Source organism: Calidris pugnax, unplaced genomic scaffold, assembly GCF_001431845.1.
Source record: "Calidris pugnax isolate Ruff unplaced genomic scaffold, ASM143184v1 scaffold24, whole genome shotgun sequence".
NCBI lineage: Eukaryota > Metazoa > Chordata > Aves > Charadriiformes > Scolopacidae > Calidris > Calidris pugnax.
In genome coordinates this window covers 10,822,121-10,838,461 of record NW_015090922.1, presented here as the reverse complement: position 1 = coordinate 10,838,461, position 16,341 = coordinate 10,822,121, and the positions used below count along the sequence as shown (strand labels likewise).

The 16,341-nt window shown below is 39.7% G+C and overlaps 1 protein-coding gene across 1 annotated transcript; it reads left to right on the top strand.

The window, feature by feature from the left end:
• Positions 1 to 141: 141 nt before the first annotated feature.
• On the top strand, positions 142 to 16,340 carry ABCG5 (ATP binding cassette subfamily G member 5). The gene is made up of 13 exons (XM_014951299.1): positions 142 to 263; positions 777 to 898; positions 1,333 to 1,469; positions 1,714 to 1,812; positions 2,771 to 2,903; positions 4,202 to 4,341; positions 5,497 to 5,626; positions 8,285 to 8,498; positions 8,761 to 8,966; positions 9,870 to 10,008; positions 13,349 to 13,534; positions 14,522 to 14,640; positions 15,800 to 16,340. Exons 1-13 carry the CDS (start codon positions 142 to 144, stop codon positions 15,988 to 15,990), a joined length of 1,938 nt encoding a protein of 645 aa, XP_014806785.1. The 3' UTR covers positions 15,991 to 16,340.
• Position 16,341: the final 1 nt, after the last annotated feature.

Genomic DNA, 16,341 nt, shown 5'->3' with positions numbered 1-16,341 from the left:
CAGTGACCTGCTCCGACCCGGGGACAGCGGGGAGCTGCCCCTGCCCGGTGCCGAGGGGGGCATGGTGGTGGCAGCATCGGGCACTTGGCCAGCAGCGTGAGGGAAGGAGAGAGTCAGCCTGTGGAGCCCCAGCACCCGAGGATGTCGAGCAGAGGGTCTCCCACCCTGGAGAGGAGCAGCGGCAGTGGGCAGACAGGGCAGGTGAAGACCCTGGCGCAGCCCTCCGACAGCATCAGTGTCCGAGGTGTCTCCTACACCGTCAGGTAGGGCCTGGAAAGCAGGATGGCGGGACCCTGCCCGCTGGGAGCTGCTCTGACCCCAGGGACTGAGAGGAGCGGGGCTGAGACGGGTGGGATGTGGGTTTGGCCCAGTGAAGAAGGAGGGACGTGTCCAGGCAGCTGGCTGCATGGTGCTGGGCTGCCCACCACAGGGGTAGAGTACAGGGCATGAGGGAGGCAGAGACAGTCCGTCCTCCAGAGGGTTCACCAGTTCTTCTTCACGTCTCTGAAGGAGATGCTTTTGAAAAGATTTTCAAGAGATTGTGCCTCCTAGCAGTCATTCTGAAAAATCTGTACCTTCCACTTAACACTGAAGTTAAAAAGTTAAAGCCAGGAGAGGGGAGGAGGAAAGTTAATTTTGCTTTCATTTTTCCTCCCAACACCTTAAAATCCTTGCAGGCTCCCATCCAACTTGCAAATAGTTACAATCCATTCACTTGCTTGTTGCAAAATTTTAAATCTTTTCTGTTTCATCTTTTTTGATGTTTGCTTTCTAAGAGAACGTGTTGGCCCATGGTGGAACCTTTCTCTATATCATAAAAAATGGACCCGGCAAATACTAAAGGACGTTTCATTTCACATAGAGAGTGGCCAGATTATGGGGATTTTAGGAAATTCTGGTAAGTTGTTCCAGTACTTAAAAAGATATACGATCAGAGTTAATACCGGTGACTTCCACAGTGGTATGTATGTGACTGAGGTGTCTCTTTGAAGTAATGAAATTGCAGCTAGTTTTAACCTCCGCTTTGGAAAACTCTGCTTGCTTTTCAGAGTTCAATCTTCTGTTGTCTAACTAACAATTGTAATTTCAATAAAAGTTAAGGTTACTTCTAAACCCAAATGTTTCACTATGAAGTGTGAATTTGTATTAATTACATGCTAATTTACATGCATTCTAGGTTTCCCATTTATTTCACCTTAACTAGCTGCATTATTATTTTAATGTTATTGAGAAAAAAAGCACTTTCTTCTTTTTATCCATCTCCATCCAAGAGAGGCTACGGCTTTTGAAATCATAAAATTCATCTCATCACATGATTATTTTGTTTGAAAGGATCTGGGAAAACGACACTTCTGGATGCAATATCAGGAAGACTGGGACATAAAGAAAATTTCTTTGGTGAAGTGTACGTGAATGGACGTCAGCTGAAGAGGGAACAGTTTAGAGATTGCTTCTCTTATGTGCCACAGGTTAATTTCTACATCTATTTTTGTGCACTGTGCTTCCTCTTATGTAAAGAAATTTACATTATGTAAATTACACTCCATACACTTATGTAGTGTAATGGAGTAATGTAATCTGTGTTTTTACTAGTAAATTTGGTGCAAAGCACTTAATAAATTTTATGAATGAATGAAGGTTGTGCCAACAGGGGAAAGATCTTAATTACTAAAAGACTAACTGCTGCTTCCTCTTCACCTTTTTTTTTCCCAGAATGACACTTTGTTAAGCTTCCTCACCATACAAGAGTCTCTGACCTACACTGCTTTGCTAACTCTTCAGAAATGCTCCAACGACATCATCAAAAAGAAGGTCTGTATTTTATTATCTTCCACTAGAAAGGCAGACATGATGTCATGTAATGCTTTCACCAGCAGCACTTTCCATCCATGACTGTGTTTTATGCTTATAAGATTTTGTAATACTCCTCATTCTGCAAGTGGGGAGAAATCCTCCTGCTGAGGAGTAGGACATGAGGTCTCTGGTTCTCCCTGCCTCTGCAAGGGGCTTGTGCTGATGCCCCAGGGAGTCACCATTATAGTGGGACAAGACTCTCCTGCCCAAAGCTGCAGCAGTTACTGCTGCAGGAGATGCTGCTGTTGGTATCAACGTCAGTTCCTCTTGCCCAGCTGGGAAACCCAGGTATCTGGGCTGTTTAGGGACATGTCTGCTGGCAAGCCTCATGGACAGCAGACATCACTTTGACACTACTCTGGCTCCTCTAGGACGCCACTCACTAACCAGAACAGTGCTGAAAAGCATTGGTCTGATAAGCTCCCTACAAGCTATATTCTTGAGAAAATAGATGTGTTTCAGATCTATTAAAGGACACTCTGGCCTCTTTTCAGAGTAAAAATTGGATATTCCTGACCAAAGGCTCTTGCTCTCTGTCTTGTCTCTTCACCTGTTTTCCACTCAGAATTGAAGTGCTTTTCTGCTCCCTTATTTTGGAAGCCAGACTGGAACATTATGCTTTCTACCTAAACTTCTAGTCCCAAGTCTGAGCTCGTCATCTCTTAATGTCAACTGAAGCTAAAATTGTACTCATTTCAGAATACATGAAAATAAAATTTAAAAAATAATAATAGAACCAATATATTACAAATAAATAGAAATGAAACCAGACACCTTCCAACTAGAATGGATGCAAGCATCATATTGGGAAAGCCATAGCTTAAAATTATGTGGGTTTTTTTCATTACTTTCATTTGGCACAAGCGTACCTGAGTTGGACTGTGTTTAGTCTTTGTAAACTGTAATTATTTTTCAGGTAGATGCGGTTATGGCTGAGCTGAGTCTCAGCCACATTGCTGACAAAATAATTGGAAGCCGTGTTTTTGTGGGAATCTCTGGGGGTGAGAGGCGTCGTGTTTCAATTGCAGCCCAGCTACTACAAGACCCCAGTAAGTACCACTGCATAGATTTTAAAAAGAAAACAAAACAGTGTCACTTTGTGACATGGGCCTCCATAAACCACTTTAAAATACAAAATTGTTTATATTCTGTAATTCAGCAAAAGTTAGTTCAGTAATGACAGAAAATGATGAGCAGTAACTCAGGTCTGCCATTAATCTATTAGTTGATGTTGAAAAGTAGGCAATTTTAAAATCTTAGAGGCTGAACATAAGTTTAGACTTGCATTTATCTATTGCAAGTCTTTCTGGACTTGCCTTTCCCATCTATGAAATGCTGATTGTGGCACATTAATTTATAGGTTTTTTGAGAGCATTAGAGCCATACATATGCAAACATTGAGTGTTGAAGTGGATTAGCCATGGGAAACAGCACTCAGTTTTGGGATAGTTTCTTGAAGGTTCCAGAATGTTATGGAGTGAACATATAGCATGCATTTATTGGATTCTGGGATCCTCATAGGTGTGCGGATGTGCTTGGATTGCACACTAGGCGGGAAAGAGCATTTAAATAGCAAAGTGAAGTTTATCACTGCTACTGGTGGGTCCTGGAGAGTTCATTGGGTGTAGTCATTGCTCAGTAAGTTCACTAAACTCTATAGTAAACACTATAGTAATTCTGAAACTCTACAGTAAACACTGTAGTAATTCTGTGTAGATAAACCTATAGAGAAAGATCTCCTCCTTCCTTATCCTGCCCAAGGTTGAACTGCCCTCTTCTGTGCTATGTCTCATCTATGTAAAAATAATGGATTTGACTGTATCTTTTACCCTTCCATGTGCAATAAAATCATTAAGAAAATCCAATACCACCACCTCTGTCATCTATGGAATTATATATACTGTATTTTAACAACTCTTAATTTGTTCATAACAAATTCTGTGTATATACAGATTTAATTCGGATTATAACATCTAGCTAATTATGGCAGTTATATTTACATTTGTATACATGCTGAAATTTATCATTATTGTTCTTAGAAGCTGATGTATACGTCAAATCTACTTTGGTTATTTTCAGATTTCACCTGTACTTAGGGAAAAATGGTTGTGCCCTGATCCTGCAGTAATTTATGTCCTTATTCCTAGTCATTGAATTTGAATTGCTGAAGCTAACTAAAATGAAAAGATCACATCATGGCAATATCTATGCATACTCTGCTTTACACATGGAACTTCATATGTAAACTAATTTTGATCTTATCTGCCAAATCGGCTTCAGAGGCAGAAGTTGGAACATTTGCTCCCCGTTTACCTGAGTTTTAATGCTATTCCTTATCATTTCACAGAGGTCATGCTACTTGATGAACCAACGACAGGGCTGGACTGCCTGACTGCAAACCACATTGTTTCGCTTCTCTCAGAGCTTGCACACAGAGACAGGATTGTGATTATTACAATTCATCAGCCTCGCTCAGAACTCTTCAGGGTAAATGATAGCTACTCACTATTTGCTTTTTTTTTTACCAGGCATTTTAGTACCTAGGTTCTTTTCAGGGTAAAAGTACAAGATCCAGTATAGTTGCCTTCAAAAGCTGTCTTCCTCCCCCTCTGCGTAAATGCAGGCCTGTCTTGAACTTTGCAGCTCTGGCCTTCTGCCAGTCACAGGGTGCTTTGGGACACAGACTGCCCTGTCAAAATAGCGTGTGCACTGACTGTGTGCCTAACCTCTGTGTGATGCAGCTACCCACATCAAAAACACTGGGAGAAGCCATGTGAGCCCCCCGTGTGTGCAGGCACTGTAAAACCTGGCACTTTATTTATCTTATTCATATTTCAGTAACACTTGTAACTTGAGACAGATAAAGCCATGATTTGGAAAGGAAAGGAAAAAAAAAAATCAAATCTTATTTTTTTTCTCTTTGTGTCAAGCATTGTGGGTAGACCTTGGTCATGTGGTGGGGCAGCCCTGCCCTGCAGGGCTTGTGCTGGGGAGAGCGTTTCTCCCTTCCCTTTACTGTTTCGCACTTTGCTCCTCTGACACATCCACCACATGAATGCAAGGCACCTCTTCCCTGGCTGACACAACTGAGGTTAAGTGGTCATGAAGCCAGAGGGGAGTGGTGGTGCTTTTCTGGACTGAAAGCAGTCCTGGTTCCTTGGAAATATGGATTGATCATAGCTGGTGGGAACCCTGCCCTGGTAAATGTTCGGCCAAAGAGCAGTGCTGTTAAAGTCCTTTAGCACTTCAGGATAATCTTCCCAATAATTTGGGGATTTTACAGGCTGGGGCTATTAAGCGCCAAAGGAGGTCACTCCGTAAGTGAAGGTGCATTAGAAGTGAAGCCAGAAACCCACAGCTTCCATTTCTGTTTGTGGATTACCTCTGCGTGCTGCTGTCGCTGGCAGTTTTGAGAACCACTAGTTCTAAGAGCCTGCAAGCATTTAATCTTGCATAACAACCAATAGGTGTGATTAGAAAGGACAAAATTTCTTTGACAGAAATATACGAAGGAAGTTTGAATGTGTCAAAACTATTTTTCCTGTCAAAGCATTTCTATTATCAAGACAGTAGCTGTACTCAAGAATTAATGTGCTGCTTCTTGGTATGTATTGTTAATATATATTAATATGCTCCCCACAGTTATTTGACAAAATAGCCATCATGAGCTTTGGAGAAATGGTTTTCTGTGGGAACCCTATGGAAATGATCACATTTTTTGGAGACTGTGGCTATTCTTGTCCTGAGCAATCAAATCCTTTTGACTTCTATGGTAAGTTTGTCTAAGTTGTTTCAGTAAAAATACGGGCTTCCTTTAGACACACAAGTTGTTTTCTTCCCTGAATTAACATTTTCCAGAGATAAAAATGTGCTTGATTTCTTCCCCTACTTCGTAATTATTCTTAGCTCAGAGAGAAGTGAGGGCTGGGCCTGTGTGACCTCCACTGAATCCATAAAATAGCAGAAGTTTGCAGTAGGTCTGAAACACAGCAGAAAGGAGTAAACTACCAATAAAAAAGGGAATCTCAACTTTGTGAAACCTGTGGATTCCTAATTGTGTCTCCCTATGGCTGTCCACTGGACGTTGGAAAACCAGTTTGATCCCAAAGTTGTGGAAATTCCTATGCTCTTACAGACTCTGTGATGCCAAGCAACTGAAGACAGTTGTTGTCTGGAGGGAAGGATGTAGAATAAATATGGGATGACTGAGGCATCAATTTCCATAGATACCAAGTTTTAGGTTTCCGAAAGTTTGGGAAGTTGCTAATACCAGGGTCAGCTACTGTAGCAGAGAACATGGCTGCTTCAGGAGACAATGAGAGCAAGCTGTTGGCAAAAGCTGAAGAGTATGGTTTTACCAAGTCAGGATGAAGAAAAAAGCATTAGCATGAGATTTTGGAAATTAGGCTTGGTTTTGTTGCAGGTCATGTATGTACCTGATCTGTGCAGACACACATTTGAAGAATACGTGTATGTGTTTGGGTGTGTGTATATCTATCTAACTATCTTTTTTTAATCTAGTATGTGGGGTGATTTCTGATGACACTAGTCAGGCGTTAACAAGGGAATTTGACCAATCCAAAAAGCTGAATTCAGAAACATGACACATTCAGAGAAGGCAGTGTTTTTCTATTGTCTAGGTGGCATCCTAAACTCAGAGGGAAGAGAGGATGGTTGTTGACATGAAGCTGGAATGGGATGAAGCTGAAAATACTGGTGTGACAGTGAGGATAATTTTGCCTTTATGAATTTGAATAGTCTTGAAAAGCATAGATGATTTGAGATTTAGACCCACTTTTTAAAAAGCTTGGTAAAGAGAGTGCTGCATTCTTTAAATGTCAACCTTTGAATGTGACAAGAAAAGGAAAAACTACAGTTTAGAGCAAAGAATCATCAGAATATTTAGTCTATGTAAAATTGGTAGTTTATATTTTTTTGTGTGAATTAATGATGTGAATGAAGGGACAGATTCTGATATGATTTACACCAACAGCAGAGGAAAATAGATTCTATGTGTTGTGTGGATTATATTATTGAAATGTCACATGTTGTGTTTATAGGAAAAAAAAAGTAGAAATGCATGGTAGGCATTAGCTAGTTGGTCGATGTATATATTAGTCAGTGTTTTTTTTAAAGCACACCTGGTTGCCATTTATTTCCTGTGTGACTTCCAGCAAGTCACACTGGCCAAGTTTTAAAAAGTGTGTCTGCATTTTGGTTGTTCTCATTTACAAAAGTGAAGACTTCAGTTTAGATAAGTTTATCATTAAAGGCAATTCTGCTGAAGTCCAGATTTCAGAACGCTCCAGAAGTATTCACAAGCTTAATTCAGGTTTTGAGGACATATTAAGAATCTTGGACAAGGGCTACTTCTCTTTTGTTCAATTTGTATTTTGAAGTTAAGCATAACTCTGTAAAACTGAAATCTAAGGACCATAGAAACTTTAGCAATAAATAACTATAAAGATCTCTTATCAGATGTTGAAGAGTAATATAAAAATCTGTAAGAACAGCTACTCCTGAGAACAACAGTCTAGTTTTTGAAACCTTAGATAATTCCTTGCTATTAAGGGAAAAGGGAAATTCTAATGCATTTTAGCATTATTCCTGAATCCTTATGACTTGTGCATATAGCACACACAAATTTCCCATCTGCCAATAAAAGAATTGGTGGTGTCAGGGCCAGGTATAGGTGGATTTATTAAGAAGGAACATTAACTCTCTGAAGTATTTACCTTTCGTAAGTTCCATGGCAGTAAGTAATATTTTCTGCCTGCTAGGGAGGTGTGGCCTGCTGAACATCCTCTGACTTCACGTTAAAACAGAAATATGTCTGAGGAGGAGGTGGGTGAAACCCGGTTCAACGATGCAGTAACAGCTCAAGTAGAGAAGAGCAGCATCTCTGCAGCATGAGCTCGGGCTACCTGGAAAATAAAGCTCCATGGTTATGGAGCAGCGGGCAGAGGACCAGGGGGGATCAGGCAGCTGTGTCCAAGTGTCTACCAGAAAACCTGTGAAATATGTGACCAGAAAGGGGTCTCTTCATCCTCATCAACACTCACCCTCAGCTGGTGCTCTGTCTTGCCCTTGGCAGCAGCAGCAGCGCTTCACCAGTGGCAGAGCTCCGTGCTGTGCAAGGAAAAGGCTAAAGGTCTGACCAGCACCACTCAGTCCTTGCATTTCCAGATGAAGGACTCGAACTTCAGAGTCCTATAGAGGCCACAAAACACAGAGATTTGTTGTGGCTGCACAGTTACTCATTCGTGGTGCTTCTAACAGACGAGAGCAAGAAAAGAAACATTGAATGCATTCAGTGGACCTTTTCTTTGCAGGTATTAGGATAGAGATGAGGAAAGGTTAGTTGCAAGGAAGGGAAGAGATAAGAAGGGAAAGTGATTATATGTATGGTAAACACTTTGTAAATTTACAGTGGATCTGACATCTGTGGACACCCGAAGCAAGGAACGTGAACTTGAAACCTACAGTAGGGTTCAGGTAATTGTATCAGCCTACAAAAACTCGGAGATCTTTAGCAAAGTACTGGCAGCCATTGAAAGAACAAAGTGTATGAAAGAGCTGCCACCAATACCGTTCAAAAACAAAGACTCACCCAGTGCCTTTCACAAATTATGGATTCTTTTACGGTAAGACTCTTTTTTTCTTTCCTTTTTTTAAGAAAAATCTTTTTTTTTTTTTAATCTACTAATCTGTCAGGTTTTTTCCCCCTTATACGTAAATGCACTTTCTTGGGTTTTTGATCTACCACTGTACTTGTCGCTGTCTTTTTTTAATAATCCCTCTTTGTGGCCATTGTGTATGTAAGATTTGTTCAAAGCTAAATACCCTACCAATATGTGGTCAGTCATAACTAACAAGTATATGATTATTGTTTTGTTTCATTACCAGGAGGACAACAAGAAACTTCTCCAGAGATAAGATGGGCCTCATCATGCGTCTCCTCCAGAATCTGTTATTTGGCTTGTTTGTAGCATTTTTTCTTCTTAGACTAAGGAGTGACCTGGTAAAAGGAGCTGTGCAGGACCGTGTGGGGCTTGTCTACCAGTGCGTGAGTGCCCCTCCCTACACGGGGATGCTCAATGCTGTTGCACTTTGTGAGTTTCTGTGCTGTATTGTGTGCAGCAGCAGGTATTGCTGCCACTATTATTTTGTAAATAAGAAAAAGTCTTTTTTGAAGGTAGTCATTTAAAAGATCCTAACAGTTTTAGGTAATGTCAGAGCTGATACAGAAGCATGAAATTCAAAGGCGAAGCAACAGGAAGCTTCGCAGCACAGAAGAAGATCAGCCCATCAGAGGGGCTCCAGGTTCACTGTGCTTAATGAAGGAATATGCCCTGACCCCTGTTTGTCCCTTTTACAGCTGGGCTGTGTATGGAGCCTTTATTCTGAACTGTGCAAGAGCCCTGAACTTGCCTGTGTGTAGTGTTATAAAGGCAGGACAAAGTCTAGGTCTGTAGTTAACATCATAACAGAGATCAAAACCAAAGACGTGGAAAGGATGAAAGTACAAAACAGTTTTGACAACAATTAAGCATAATTAGATATGAGTATTATGTGATGATTACATTTTTCTTAGAGGGTGTTTCTCCTACAGCTGCCATGCTAAGACCAGTAGTACTTTCTATTTACAGCCCTAAAACCTTTTCTGCTCATGCAGGAAATGTACATTGCTGTCATCACCTTGAGATGAGAGTACCTCAAGAAATTACCCAGTGACTGCAGTTTTTCCATATCTTTAATTTCTTTCTGTAAAAGGAGAAGGCTGTCCTGCATGCTGTGTAGTTAGGCCTCTTTCATAAAACTTACCAAATCTTGCAATCTGCAGGGAGCATGTTTTGCATTTATAGTGGGAGAAAACGCAATCAAACTGGGTCATACAGAATGTTTCGGATATATTCTCAAAGTTGTCTTTCTGCTTCGGGTCATTTTTACAAGCAACAAATCTTGGACTCTTTATTCAATGTTGATTTCATTTATTTCTTGTATGTTTAATCCAGTTCCACCTTTACGTGCTATCAGTGACCAGGAAAGTAAAGACGGCTTGTACAAGAAGTGGCAAATGCTTTTAGCTTATATAGTACATTTCCTGCCCTTCAGTGTCATCAGCGTGGCAATTTTCAGCACCTTTATATACTGGTAAGTACTTGTACCCTCTATTGGGTTGTTATTTTCTTCTTGTTATCAGTATCAATTTCCATGTCAGCAACAGGCCTCCCGGCATGTCTTAACTGCTATTGTCTTTCAGAATGATTACAGAGAAAGTTTAAGGGAAGGTGACACAATTTTAATCCTTCTCTTTCAGGCAGTGTTAAAACACTTTCTCAGTGAGTTACCGGTTCTCTAAATAACTTGAGAAATTTTAATGGGCTATCATTCTTGTGTTGTACCAAAAGCAGGAAGTGTCATTTAACATTGCATTTAGAAAGATAAGAAATAAGAGGAGAAAAAAGTGAGGAAGACAACAGTAGGTATGTGACAGTAACAAAGCTTCATATTTCCTGGGACGTTTTGGGTTTAGCTACAGCATATGGAAGTGATGAGGTCTGGATCTCTCTCTTCTACTTTCCAGAGAAAAGTGGATTTTTGATAGTGGGAGAAAGGGTTTGATTGTAAATCTTGCTTTTTTATCTCCCAGTACATTCGTTTCCTCACATCATTATGAAATAGTACCTCGGAATGGGATGATGAAATATTTCATCTGGTCGTTGCCTTGTCTGTCATATAGGTCTGCTCTTCTTTCTGTTCCATTGATTTCTCCTCTTCAGCAGAGTCCATGGCTGTTTATGTAAGCTAATAGCAAAGTAATAAGGACCAATTTCTGTCCTTCAATCTTTTTTCTGTTTTTTGGTTTTCCTTATCATGAAAGGAGAGGTGTGTAGCGCACACCTGTCATGTGACAGTTGATAGTAAAGTTGCAATCAGATGGCAGTCTATAGTAAAACATGTACAAACGAACAGCAGGCTTGGCTTGTGTCCTGCAGACATGCTCCCTGGTTAGCTGCTGGGAAATGGTAAGTGCATAGGCCCTTGTACAAGAGATGAAGCACAGGAGCTGGTCTGTTGTAGCTGTGCGTGTTGGTGTTCTTACTCTGTAGTGAGATGCCCTTGGGCAGCTTGAAAATGGAGGAAGTAAAACTGCACCAAATCGATTACTGAGTAAGAACTTCTGCACAGGGAGCTACGCTGCTGCAGGATTTTTGCAATAGCTGTTTTCCCATCAGAAAAAAGATCTTTTCATAAGAAAAAAGATCTGCATTGTCTTCTTTCTCCTGTCTGTAGTAGGTAATAAGGGGAAGTGCTCAGCAATGACCTAGTCCTTTCTGTTTGGCATCTCAGTAACTGTCACTCCCAGATGAAAAACCAAAAGCCCCAAGGGAGAGATCTCTGCTCTTCCAGATGTGAGGACTTGCACGCATGGTTTGGTTTCTTTTGGTAGTTTGGTGCTGATATTGAAAGAAGCAGTTTTGTTCAAGCAAGGCCACCTTTCTCTTTGTCCCCTTAGCTACCTGTGCTTGTACTTCTGCAAGCTGTCAGTGCTGCCTGCTTCGGGCAGTACTCTCTTAGAAGTTCTTTTTCACAGACAGACAGAAATTACTCCTCCTCCCACAAAGCATTTGGAGGATGCACTGTGCTCACCAGAGCCCCTCCCTTCCTGCCTGCTGGTGAGCCGCTTGCTGAGAAGGCAGCCATCTGAAAAGCAGATTTTCAGGCTCAATAAGGGAAGGTTTGTGGAGCTCTTGAAGATAATTAGCCACTATCTGTCGCTCCTTAATGAACAGGAAATTTGTCTGGGCAGAGACTTTGCCCTTGTGCTTTGGTAGCTTCAAACACAATCAACAATAAAGAGTGCGTTCAGGTTAATAGGTAATATTTACAGATATTCACCTCTGCATATCTTTGCTATCTTGTGGTTGGTTGGAAGCCGTCAGTGATTTCAAAGTGCCCTTAGACCTCTCAGGGCAAGCAGTTTCTCTTTGAAATTTTGAAGATTGTATCTGTGCAGGACTAAACTTTTCTGGATGGACTAACTTTTGGAGAGGCTTTGATAGCCTCTGGTATGATTTCTTACAAGCCATTTCACTCAGAGTTTGTGTTTGTAAAGTCAGACAGTTTTGGTCAGACAGACACAAACTCTTACCTGTTCAGAAACAAGGCAGCTCTGGCCAAGAACAAATACAGCCCCTTTTGCAATCAAGTAAATATACTCTGTTTATGCAAATTTTCCTAACTAATGATATCCCTGGGAGTTGTTCTAACAGTTTATATTATCCTACCATTCTATTGTTGCAATATTCTCTCTTCTGAGTTTTTTTTTTTTTTTTCTTTCTTCTCTTTCTATTCCTACCCCAGATTTAGTACAGTAGTAGTAGTCTGTATCTACATACCTCTGTGTAAAGTATTAGAGCACTTCCCAGAAGGTGATATTTTTATGCTAGGACTTTGGAGAGCTGTTCCTTCTGCACCAGACTGTGATTAACAGTTGTTAAGTAGCTGCTAGCTTGTTGAATGTTTAATACTTGAAGAGTCAATGTTCAGCCATCTCTGTATAATAGAGATTATTTTGGTATTACGTGCAAAAAATGCTACAGGAAACCTGAAAGAAAATTAATACTTCTATTTTAAGACCATGTTCAAACATGGTGGATTAGAAGAAAGACATAGGGCCTTGCATCGAGCAATGAAAAAGGAAATAAAATTGTTAGCTAAGCATAGCATGCAGTGTGTACCCAGTTGCGAGGCAATTTTGGTATGAAGCATTTTGGAAAAAAGTAATATGTCACCATGTAATAAAAGGTTTTGTCACCTGTCATGTACACTATAAGGCTGAATTAAGTTTGCCAAGCAATTGATGGCCTTTCTTAACTTGTTAATGTTTAGTACAGGTTGGGGGGAATGACTGATCCTTAGGTGAGCTCAGGAAAAGCTGGAAAGAGGGTGTGGTATTAAAGAGTTCAGGACTATAGAGGAAATTGCACTTGGATGAATTACATGGGTGGTGGATTTGATTAGCCTTCCATTTAATTGATTATATTCATTTTTACATTTGCATGTGTGGTACAAGAAGTGCAAAATTCCATTTGTTAATTATCTCCATAAAGACGTTATTTAAATATGTGACTTACATAAATAACTCCCACTGCATAGACTCTCAAAGGAGGAGGATGTTAGTTTAAGGGATTCTAAAAGCCACGGTGGTTATCTTGAAACAATGCAGATTTCTGCCACAACTACATCTTTACACAACTCTCTTTAATCCAGATGGATAAAACCAAATATATCCGCACTTAAGTCACAATATTAAGTGGTTGTCCTTTATGTTAAGGCTCCAAACAACATACTAAGGGTCAAGACATAAACTGTTCACTTCATGATTTGCAATTTGTAAAAAGTAAAGAAAAACAAAATTGAAAGCTAATTTCCAAGATTAGTACCCAAACACTGGTTTATAAATGTTCTTTTGCTCATTTTCATACAGGACTGTAGGGTTGTATCCTGATGCTTCCAGATTTGGGATTTTCTTTGCTGTTGTCTTAGCGTCTCATATAATTGGTGAACTACTAACACTCGTTATACTTGGCGTGGTTCAAAACCCAAATATAGTCCAAAGTGGAGTGGTGCTACTAAATTCAGCAGGTGTGATAGTGGGAACTGGACTAGTAAGGTAGGAAAAAGCTTTATTTTGTTACAGTGTTAATGTTACAATAATCTGGCTGTAAAAGAGCATCATGTAGAATTCCTACAACTTTAGTTAACTGCTGGAACTTACCAGAAATTAAACACTGGGAATGAGGGTTTAAAAGAATCTTGTTCTTAACTACCTTCTTATTCTCCAGTTTAGCTTATCAAATAAAGCTAAATTCGTATCTAATTAATGTGGTCCCTACCTAATCTCAGGAAAATATGTGTTTATAGTCACAAGACAGTTATTCCTGCTACCATAGTCTAATGCCTTCATGATAACTTTTAAAAAGTATTTAGAATGGTCTGTAACCTTATTTTACAGTAGAGACATTGCTAATTAATATTGGGAATCACCTTGTTGATTAAATTTCATAGGCAATGAAGGATATTAAAAATATTGCTGTTTTTTTCCTGTTCATTTGTTTAATTATGAAGTCTTGCAGTATTTTAGGTGCAGAAATTGCCTGGTCTTGTTTAATAATGCTTTTTTAAATTTTCATACTCTATTTGTCTTCTTATTATTCATTGTTTTCATTTTGTATTGTTGTTGTTGTTCCAGTGAATTGATACAGTCTTTTTTGGTTTTGAAGATGGAGGTTGGGGGGTGGGTGGGTGGCTGGGTGAGGTTTTCTTTGGAAGCAACAAATTTTTGCAATTAAGGTTTATATTGGATCTTGTTCAGTTTTATGGCTGCCATGTGTATAGCAAACTGCTTCATCTAATTATTTGTGACTGTCCATGAACAAGTCAGGGCTGAATGTTATGACTGTTCCAAGGTCAAAGACAGCCTTCGTGGGTGTCTCCTCATTTAGCACCAAAATGGACTTTGTATTTGAACACCCTACAGGTGCAGCCAAGAACTGTTCTGTAACAGGCTATGACCAAAGATGAGAACTTGTTTTAATTTGGGCTAGGATTGGCTCTTGGAATGTAGCAAAAGCTAATTTAACTTCTCTGTTTCTTTAAGGACCATCGAGGAAATGCCGACACCATTTAAAATTCTCAGTTATCTTACCTTTCAAAAATACAGCAGTGAGGTTCTAATAGTCAATGAATTCCATGGCTTAAACTTCACATGTGGTAAGTGTTTCAAAAAAAAAAGAAAAAGCCTTTAGGTCCACTGTAAATAATTTTAATGAGATGCTGATGCTTATTTTCCTTCTACATACAATAGAAGTATCTTGTGAGTTGTTAAAAAAAAGCTTATTCATTAGTAAAGACTTATTATTTTTATATTTATATATTATTATTTTATTCTATATTATTTATTATTCTATGATTCTAACATCATATTGCGAAGCTAGACAAAATTTGTACTCCTTTTTTTCAACCATTTCTCATTCTTTCAGCTTTTTATCTTTCTCTTCTTCACCTATTCTTTTATCCCCCCTCTGGGGGCATTCTGGAAGGTAAACTTTGCAGCCTGTCATATGGTTATTGGAGCAGTATTACACAAATAGAAGATCAATTGAATTGCACAATGTGAGGTCAAACCTGAGTGCAGGGAGCCCTGAGAGGTAACACCTGACCAGATGTTTCCTCTCATACTAGTGAGGCTTCAGCTCCAGGATGTCACCAGGGCACACACGGAGCAGCCTGGATCTGTCAGGCTCTGAGCCAGGGAACTGGCAGAACATGAGGATCGGTCAGGTTGGCAGGGTCAGTAGCCAACTTACATCAACAAGGGTAAAACTTACAGCTTTGGACCTACCCTAAGATAATTTGGGCTTTGTAGCCAGGTGTCTGTGCTCCTCTCCAAGGCTATATATTCTTTATCCATTAATCTCTCCTGTTCCTCTTTATTACAAGAGCATAGATGGCAAATGTTAGGAAATGAATCCATGACTTTGGCAGTAATTATAAACAGCTGATTTTTAACGCGCCCTTCAGACAGTCTCCATTTCTTGAATTTTGGAGACACTCAAAAAATAGGAACACTGGAACACATTGGGCAACTTGCTCCTTGAGGCCCCTCCAGATTCTGTGGCTGAAAAGCCATAAATCTTCTTTTGTGTGGCATGACCCTTTATTCTTCTCTTCAAAAAATGTGGCATAGATTAACTGCAGAAACATACGGCTTGTCTGTTCTTATTCCAAAAATGATGGGAAGTACTGCTGTGGGTGTAGTTCATCGTTAAAATAACTTTAGGGCTAGGCATATTAAATGTATAAACTAGATGCTGAAGCCTGAGTTTTGAGTGATTCACCTACTAAAGAAATGAACTTCTTGTCTCGACAGGCGGAGCCAACAGTTCCACTGCAAATAGCGCTGCGTGTGTTTTCTCTCAAGGCGTTCAGTTCATTGAAAAAAACTTTCCTGGTGCCTTATCCCGGTTCACAAGCGATTTCTTAATACTCTATGCTTTTCTACCAGCACTTGCCATTATAGCAATTCTGAGCTTCAAAATAAGAGAGAGAATTATCGGCAGACAATAAGAAAGTAGCAGTGGTAACGATGTCTAATAATACACTTTTAACTTGAAGGCTTAAATTGATGGATTTTAGACAGAATTTAAGTGATTATACATATCAAAACACATTCATCTGCTCATGTTTGTTTCTAACTGGGTGTTTTCCATCTTGAAAAACAATGTTCTCCAAAGAGTGTGAATGTCTTCCTGCTATTGGTATTCCCAACCCACTCCCAAATCAGCCACAATCAACAGCATTAAATGTTTTAGAAGACTTTTTGAATTTAATTTAGTCACCTGTTGCTGTTAATTTTTAACAGTGTATCAGTGGTGCTCTAATCTTTTTCACATCTTTTTGGTTTTTAACTGTTACCAA

Excerpts from the sequence above, each read along its gene's own strand:
- ABCG5 (XM_014951299.1), top strand. The coding sequence starts at position 142 with ATGTCGAGCAGAGGGTCTCCCACCCTGGAGAGGAGCAGCGGCAGTGGG. Across the intron at positions 264-776 it reads GGTGTCTCCTACACCGTCAG|AGAACGTGTTGGCCCATGGT; the intron begins GTAGGGCCTGGA and ends TTGCTTTCTAAG. Across the intron at positions 10,009-13,348 it reads TTCAGCACCTTTATATACTG|GACTGTAGGGTTGTATCCTG; the intron begins GTAAGTACTTGT and ends ATTTTCATACAG.